General features: G+C 49.0%; 4 protein-coding genes across 4 annotated transcripts; 1 reads left to right on the forward strand and 3 right to left on the reverse strand.

Annotated features, from left to right (window-relative positions):
* Window positions 1-5: 5 nt before the first annotated feature.
* On the reverse strand, window positions 6-1,433 carry P170DRAFT_453831 (MFS general substrate transporter; the record flags this gene model as incomplete). Its single annotated transcript, XM_024851392.1, has 2 exons — window positions 6-857; window positions 938-1,433. The coding sequence occupies 2 exons, from the start codon at window positions 1,431-1,433 to the stop codon at window positions 88-90; spliced, it is 1,266 nt and encodes a 421-aa protein (XP_024707754.1). The 3' UTR covers window positions 6-87.
* A 1,297-nt stretch (window positions 1,434-2,730) lies between these two features.
* P170DRAFT_402660 (Zn(II)2Cys6 transcription factor) lies at window positions 2,731-4,617 on the reverse strand (the record flags this gene model as incomplete). The annotated part of the gene is made up of 4 exons (XM_024846434.1): window positions 4,581-4,617; window positions 3,428-4,531; window positions 3,092-3,372; window positions 2,731-3,038 (listed from the first exon to the last, which is right to left on the reverse strand). The coding sequence occupies exons 2-4, from the start codon at window positions 4,471-4,473 to the stop codon at window positions 2,731-2,733; spliced, it is 1,635 nt and encodes a 544-aa protein (XP_024707755.1). The 5' UTR covers window positions 4,474-4,531; window positions 4,581-4,617.
* Window positions 4,618-5,161: 544 nt separating this feature from the next.
* On the forward strand, window positions 5,162-6,051 carry P170DRAFT_453832 (NuoB/complex I 20 kDa subunit family protein; the record flags this gene model as incomplete). The annotated part of the gene is made up of 3 exons (XM_024851393.1): window positions 5,162-5,295; window positions 5,350-5,539; window positions 5,601-6,051. Exons 1-3 carry the CDS (start codon window positions 5,262-5,264, stop codon window positions 6,049-6,051), a joined length of 675 nt encoding a protein of 224 aa, XP_024707756.1. The 5' UTR covers window positions 5,162-5,261.
* A 336-nt stretch (window positions 6,052-6,387) lies between these two features.
* Window positions 6,388-7,446, reverse strand: P170DRAFT_349607 (transcription initiation factor TFIID subunit 13 family protein; the record flags this gene model as incomplete). Its single annotated transcript, XM_024843750.1, has 3 exons — window positions 6,388-7,179; window positions 7,246-7,335; window positions 7,405-7,446. 3 exons carry the CDS (start codon window positions 7,444-7,446, stop codon window positions 6,388-6,390), a joined length of 924 nt encoding a protein of 307 aa, XP_024707757.1.
* Window positions 7,447-8,068: the final 622 nt, after the last annotated feature.

Here is an 8,068-nt window from a genome sequence, read left to right on the forward strand (position 1 = left end):
GCCATGAAGTACCAAAATCTAAACCAAAATCTTTATAAACAAGAATGCACAAATCCTTACAGAAAGCCCACCCCCGAAGCTAAACCTCTACCCTACCGACTCCCTATGCCTCTGAAAAATCGCCACCGTAACCGACAAAAAGACCAAACTCGCCAACATAACGACGCCCGAGAAAACCTGCAACCCCAGGAAGTGATTCACCGCCGTCTCCGACGTCAAACTTCCCCCAATCGGCGACCCGATCAGAATCCCCACGCCGCCTACAAACCACACCATGCCCATTCTTGTCCCGATCACGCCACAACGCGGGGATATCAACGGATGGACCACCACAAGCGGAAGCGTGGCGATGATGATCCCCGAGAAGATCCCGAACATGACGCTGAAGACCGCCAGCCCGGCTAGATTCGCGACGGATATCCACGCTAGCTGTGTGATGCCGCACACCGACGCCGCGAGGAGGAGCATGTTGGTGGGTCCGACTTTGTGCACGACCAGCGAGCTCCCGATGCGGCCGAGGCCGGAGCCGCCGTTCAGCCCTGCGAGGAGGTACATGCCTGTTTCGCGGGACAGGTTGAGCTGCTGGATGGCGTAGACGGGGACGAAGACCATGGGGACGAAGTAGGCGATGTGCACGAGGAAGGTGAAGAGTGCGAAGCAGGAGAAGGCGGGTTGGCGGAGGGCGTCCCAGTGGATGAGGCTGCGGGTTTTGGTGGATTCTGGGAACGGGACGAGGAAGATGATGGGGAGGATGGTGAAGAAGCAGCCGAGTTGGAGGAAGCCGAGGATACGCACGGTCCAGGGGAATCCGAGACGAGGGAGTAGTCGGAGGAACACGATGGGGAAGATGACACCGCCTGATAGGTCATAAGTATGGAGTGGTCATGCAGGTTTATTGCTGATTTGGGGGTAGAGAAAGGGAAGCAATGCGACGTACCGGCACTTCCTCCAGAGGCGACCACGCCGTTCGCAATCGCCCGCTTTGCACCGACGAAGTTGCAATTAACTAATGCCAGCATGGGGATATATGTGATTCCTGCGCCGAGGCCGACGCAAATTCCATGACTGAGCATGACCTGGTAATACTTCTGCGACAGGGAGAGCATCATCATTCCAAATATGACGGTAACGCAGCCGCCGCAAACCATAAACCTTCCATAGCCACGGTCAAAGAGAGGCCCAGAACAGACGCCGGTTCCAATAAGCAGAAATACATTCGTCGTGCCAATCCAAGAGATCTTCGAGGGTGAGCTTTGCGTCAATAATTGTGTCTCATAGTAGTCCTGAAAGCTGCCACATCCACTGGCGGGTCCCCAGGCAATCACGAATGCCAGGAATCCAGCAAGGACTGACAGCCAGGCGATGCCGCCGTTGTGTGGCGGCGGCGGCGAGTGGGCTGTTTGTCTTTCAAGGGGTGGAAGCTCGTTCTTCATGTCTCCTGCGCAAGCAGGGGGGTTTGACTGTGGATGGTTTGACATGGTAACATCGAATGCAAGGAGAGGGTCATGGAAGAGTAGAGTAATGTCAGTTACGATGGTGCCGATTCTTCAACTGCCGATTGTTATGAGAACATGAGATGGTTGAGAATTTGAACTATCTGCTATTCAGAACTTGGAGATAAATACTGCCAATAAGTTGAGACCCATTTCTATGGCTGCCACGTAGAAAGAACCACACCCCCGCCCATTATCTTGGACTATCCGGACAATAATTTCCAGCATTCGGTGGCGTGGCTGCGGGGATTATCCACGAGCGAGTATAATCAGGAAACTGGTCATATCATCAGTCTTCCCGGGAACATAGCCTTTCTGGTAAGATTTCAGAAAATATGACAATAGCGACCTTGTCGAGCTCGTGTATCACGAGAGTTGTGCATGTATTTCGCGTCCGGTACACTTCTGCACAGAGACCTCGGTCTATTGATGTTGTAAAAGCTTAGGAAGGAAATTCAAGAATCGGTGTAGATTAATTTAAGGCGAGAGATTCTCACCAAATGGGAAGCAAGGGATACTCTAATAGGCTCATGTCAATCGGACTATTAACCACCAACCCTCGTCCAGGCTTCTCACCGACACGGAGCCGGAATCCGCTGCAATTGATGCTCAACGCAGAAATTAATGACTCTGAACGCCCTATGTCACTACCTTCAGAGCTCTCAGTTAACTACACCAATATAAATATTGGGCCGGTAAGTATCGCAAATATGCATAGAAACCGCGTAATCAAAAACCGCAGTTGCCTAGACCGCATCAACTATCAGGAGTTATGAATATCGGCCTATCAATCAGAACTGCATTCAAAGCTGAGGATAGTCGATTTACCTTGTTAGCCATTTCCCTAGGGAGGGCTTTTTAATCTAGGTAAGATTAACATTGGAGTGCCGAAGGTTTGGCGACGATGAACAGAAGAGCACGTGAGGAGGGTTGCTTGGTGTCTTTGAGATTTCGGTCAGTTGAAAGGCTTTCCAAGGTAGCATTGCAATGGCGCAAGGGAGGAATCCAGGCCATGGTCGTTAACTAAACACAATGAGTTGTTGAACGAAAGTACATAATTAGGGCAACCATAGGTGAGTGGGGGCTCATGGACTCGGTAAAGGCACAGAAAACTTCTCTAAGGGTCTGGAAATTGAAATCGTCATATTTAAGAGACAGTCCTTGGTGGTGTAGTTGGAATTCTTAACTCTTGCTGACTGATAAAACACCAGCGGTCGGCGACCGAAGTGACATGAGCTCATATATTTGCATTGGCACCCTTCAGGTCCTGAACCGTAGCATGAAAGCTCGCGATAGAATCCGCAGCAAACCGTTCCTGATTCAAGGCCACTTCAGGACGCCGAACGAACTCATTTGCTAGCCACCAAAACTCAAGACTGTGTTCCATGAACCCGGCTTTTAATGGTTTGGAGGCGTGGGTTTCGGAGTGAAGCAAGTCGTACAGTTCCTTCCATCTGTTTAATGCACGCTGGATAGGTTTCAATGCCGCGAGAGTATCTATGCAGCCTGCAAGCGCTTGGATATCGAACAAAACGGAGTGTATAGCTGCCTATATTTTAGCTGACACCCTCCATAAAGCTGAGATTTCTGCTACATACCACTAAGTATTAGAGAGAGTGCAAATGAGGTGTCAATATGCTTGAGTAACTCTTTTGGTTGGACGGGAGTTTCATCCATCAGTCGCTGGACTATTGATCTGAGAGAACATGGTGAATGTTGAGGTTGAGCCGCTGTATTTTCGCATTCCACGGGGTCCATGGCGTCAAATAGTGGGTCGTTTCGCGGAAGGCCGAAGCCGGCCTCGATCATTTTGAATTGTGGTGACGAGCGATAGAAGATGACATTGTAGGAGTCAAGGAGGTATGCCCATGCCATCATTCTATGAACATTGTTAGCCGTGATGCCAAGAATGCGATTTGTGTCAATCAACCCACCGCACCAGTATCTCCTGGTATATGTAATCGTCCAGGCTAGCCTCCTGTCTACGAGGATCAATGCCATTCATTTCTTGCGTCAAACCCAGTGATCGTATAACGGATATTAGCGCTGGAAACCACTGGGTATGAATACGTCTGTTAACCTCAAACTCTTCTTTACCAGATTGCAACACAGTCACGAGTAATGCCGCTTGGACAAGTTGGATGTTGTCCTTTGACCGTGGCGGGTGCTTGATATAGAGCATCCGCTGAAAGTCAGGACCTTCAAGAACAGAGCGCTGCACCAGGTCTGAGAAATTCTGGGCAGCCACAGCATCCTCAGGCGACATGCAAACTGCACCCAGTAAAATGATCACTAGAAGAAGATGTGTCGAGGTTTTATTTACGTTGAAGGAAGCCCTGTGGATGATACAATTTGTGTGTGAAGAGTGGTCGAAGAAACTATGCACGTATTCCCCAAGTCGTGAGTTGCAGAAGAATGATTTAGCCTCCGAGATGTCAACTTGCTGAGGGTTCAGGCTTCCTGTATTGCAACGCTCGAGATGCGATTCAAGCCGTTCGATTGTGTCAGCGAGCCCGTTCAGGTCATCTAATCCATAATAATGAGCCGTATCGTATAGCTTCGGCTCTATGGCAGATGGGTTGATGAAAGCGCGAAACAGAGAGGACCAAAGGTCTGTGAATGAGTCGGCAGACGCCGGGAAACTGTCATCTGTAAAGCCCGACGATTCCCCTCCTAGAATACAGTGCAAATCATAAGATGACTTCGACGACTGATTGGTATAGTTTAGAAGAAAGGGAATGGATATTTTCTGGGAAGGGTTGGTTGATTCTTGCCCAGCCTCCCGAACGGACACCTCGGGCTCGGCAAATTGGTGCTCTATGGGCACAGAAGGTGATGGATTTGGTTGCTTTAAGGCATTGTAGGAGCAATCCACAGATGCAGCAAGACACGCCTCACATGGACACTCCCCATCACACACCGTGTGAGTCTGGGAACACTGGTCGCAGGATGTTCGTTTCCTACCCCGTTTTTGCCCCATCGGCACTGCGTGGACATCCTTATGTTTGCAGGCTCGAGAATGACGAAGCAAAACATCGCTACAATCTATTAGTAGAAAATAACTATCCTGATGCAGCATTGGCTTACCTTCTGATGAATTGACGATGGCAAAATGGACACTCCTTCCGTTCGGCCGTGAAGTCTAAATGGATCACCTCAGTCTTCAAGCTTACACGCTCTGAAAGAGGTCTTACGGGTGGCTTGATGACGCTGGAGATGACTGGACCTCAAGTACCCCCGCCCACACTGTGAACAGCGATACTGCCTGGTGGAAGTACTGGAGGACATGATTGTGGGGTGATGATGAGAAGCTTGTCAGAGACTGCAGGTTTCCTCGCCTCCGCGGCCGACCAGAGCGGCTGGTGGGTCCCTCCTTCCAAGCCTTCCAAGCCCTGCGGTTGTGAATTCACAGCTTTAAATGCACTTTTCTCCATGATATAACTACTAGGTTTATCTGGTCTATGATGTGCGATTAGAATCTAACTGTGGAAATTCAAACGCCAGGATGTACTGATTGTGTTAAAAGTCTACACTGTTGGCTGACAGGACTAGTCGGGGAAATCCCACTTGGTCGGACAAAACCCACTCGGTGGCGCAAGGCCCAATTGTATACTTGACCCCTGGTCTTCTCTCCAAAATCTTCCCAAAAGAAGTCAAACCATTGCACCCAAGTCCCTGTTGTACCACCGGGCTCGCCCTACTGTTGATACACTTCCACCCAGTTTGTGCCGATTATTGGGCTTACACCCAGAACGCAATAAATTCACAATGATGTCTCGACCGTCACCCAGACTTATACAGAGTATGTTGCGAGTCAGAATCTCCCATAGTTAGCTTGCTAATATTAATCGTTAAGGACATCTTGCGCCTCTATTTTCGCCTGTCATGGTCTCCGCTCCCACCATCCCGCAATCGCAACCCTACAGACGAAAGCATTCAGCAACAAACGCCCTCGTTGCTAGTGAATCCCTAACCAAGCAGTTCCCATCCTCTCGAACAGTTGCTCGCACGGATCCAAAGCCATCCAATGCTGCCGAATATGTGCTGTATGGACACAAAACCTCCAGACAACCATAAAGCCAATACGCTGACCAGACAATCCAATAGCACCTCATTCGACAAAGTCGTGAATTGGGCTCGACAGGGGTCCCTATGGCCCTTGAGTTTCGGGCTCGCCTGCTGTGCCATCGAGATGATGCACGTATCCATGCCTCGCTACGACCAGGACCGACTGGGGATCATTTTTCGCGCCTCTCCTCGCCAGTCCGATGTCATGATTGTCGCCGGGACCGTGACGAACAAAATGGCGCCGGCTCTTCGGCAATGCTATGACCAGATGCCGGATCCAAGGTGGGTTATCAGTATGGGTAGCTGTGCCAATGGTGGGGGATATTATCATTACAGCTATAGTGTGGTGAGGGGTGTTGATCGGATCGTTCCGGTGGATGTTTATATTCCTGGGTGTCCGCCGACGCCGGAGGCATTTCTATATGGTATATTTCAGTTGCAGAAGAAGATGAGGAGGACGAAGGTGACGAGGATGTGGTATCGGAAATAGATTTCAATCGTTATGAATCGGTTATCGTGTACTTTTAGTTAATGTTCTTCGTTGGTATTGACAACTTGTTAAAGGGGGAGGCTTCATTTCATTTATTGGAAGCTTCTAGGCAGCTTGCTTTTGTAGGTTTTTGAAAACATTACCCTTGATCATGCGGAAGACGGCGAGGCTCGTAACTCTGAAAATAATAAGGAAGAACTTCGCGAAATAATATGATGCTATAAAGATGCCATTCTTTGTGACTCCCCAACATGCTTAGCATCCAACCCTCTATGCTCCGGTATGAACATGGAGAGCTTCATATCTATAACGTCGTCTCAGCTTCATGTCGATAATTTATATATAGAATTCGAAGATCATACGTACCAAGGCATCTGGAACATTCGGAGCTCTGTGTCCTCTGATCAGAAGATTCGCAACCCCTTGGCGCGGATTCACCCGCAACCGATTGAATGCATCACGAACATGTCTGACTTGAAGCGGATCAGGCTGGACAGGATCCTGCGACCTTAAAGAAAACGGATCGTTGAAGGCACGGAGTGTCTCTTCTCGAAGACACTCTCGAACTTCAACCTCCTTGACCCTCAACGCCTCCTTGGTCACGTTCACCACGACATCAAACGCCAGCAAACTCAGGACCTCGAAAACGTCGTCATGCAGCGACACCCCCGTCATGCTCTCTAGGCCCAACCACTCGCCGAATCGCTCTTTCCGGCCCTTCGTGAACCATGCCCGCCGAAAACCCGTCCACTTGGCATACTCTGCTTCGGACATGTTTCGGGTGCGTTCATCTGCGTCCGCGAGACGTTGTTGATAGGCGTCGTTCGCCGCGGATAGATTGTCCACAGAGTCGTCACCACACTTGATCACTGTCTCGTTGAGAAACGGAATAGTATAGCCTGGAAGTATGAGATCTGCGCCAGTGCGGTTACTGTCTTTCTTTTCTTCCTGCGTCAAAACCCGCTTCTCCTTTCTGTCGCACTTGATGGTCTTGCGAATTTCAGTAAACTTGACGTGCTTCTGGACAAGGGTTTCTTTCTGCTTGTTATGTCTGATGACGAAGACGATATCTAGGGGAGTGATTTGCTGGGAGGATCGAAGGCTGGTGATATCTGCGGCTCGTTTTATCTGCATGGTCATTCGTTAGAGAAATAGTTGGACGAGAGTAGAATAGTAAGAGGGGGGACAGTGTACAATTTCAATCATCTGTTCGTGCACAATGGTCTTGATAAAGTCCGTTGTCTCTGGTAGAGGATCTGGGACTTCTCCATGGATGTACATCATCTAGGTAGAACATAAGTGTTTTGTCAGCGGTTGGATTATCTTTAAGTTGGACTATGGAATTTCAAGTACTTTCTGGATGTCTGTGCGGTATTGAGGGCCTTCTCTCTGCATTTAGAAGATCTTCCGTCTTTAATAGCTAGTTTGTGGTTGGAGTGACCCTCGAATGTTGAAGATAAGTTGGTGGCCTTTATTTGGAGATGATACCTATGAGATATTATGGTCCGACGTACACAGTTGATAGGACTTAAGGGCAGCAAAGACAAACTTAGAAGCAAGCGGCACATAAATAGCAGAAGCCGACCAAAGAAAATAAAGTAAACCCGTCTTGGGAGGCCATGGTTGTCGACTAACAAGCAGCTCTTGTATATGCAACATCACATGGTCTGGGGAGGCAGAGAGGAACATGAAAGTTCCGCGAAAAGGAGGAAGGCATGCTTGATGTCACGGAAAGACCATTGGGTGGAAGCCAAAAAGATCAGGCTTCTATATTCGCTGGTCATGCTTGCTGGAGTGTCCTCAACAGTAGTAACCGGCTGATAGTACCACCTTCCATAGCACAATTTGTAGTCAGGTTAGTGCATACCCTAACATCATCTTTCAAGATTAGTTGAAAGAGAATCTATCAAACTCGTTTGGTTCACACGCACTCTGATGGCGAATTTCCACGGGCATCGGGAGTATCGTTCCCGGGAATAAGATATAGAGCTGTACTCTAGATCTTTTGGTTTTTGTG

The sequence above is a fragment of the Aspergillus steynii genome (assembly GCF_002849105.1).
Source record: "Aspergillus steynii IBT 23096 chromosome Unknown P170scaffold_2, whole genome shotgun sequence".
NCBI lineage: Eukaryota > Fungi > Ascomycota > Eurotiomycetes > Eurotiales > Aspergillaceae > Aspergillus > Aspergillus steynii.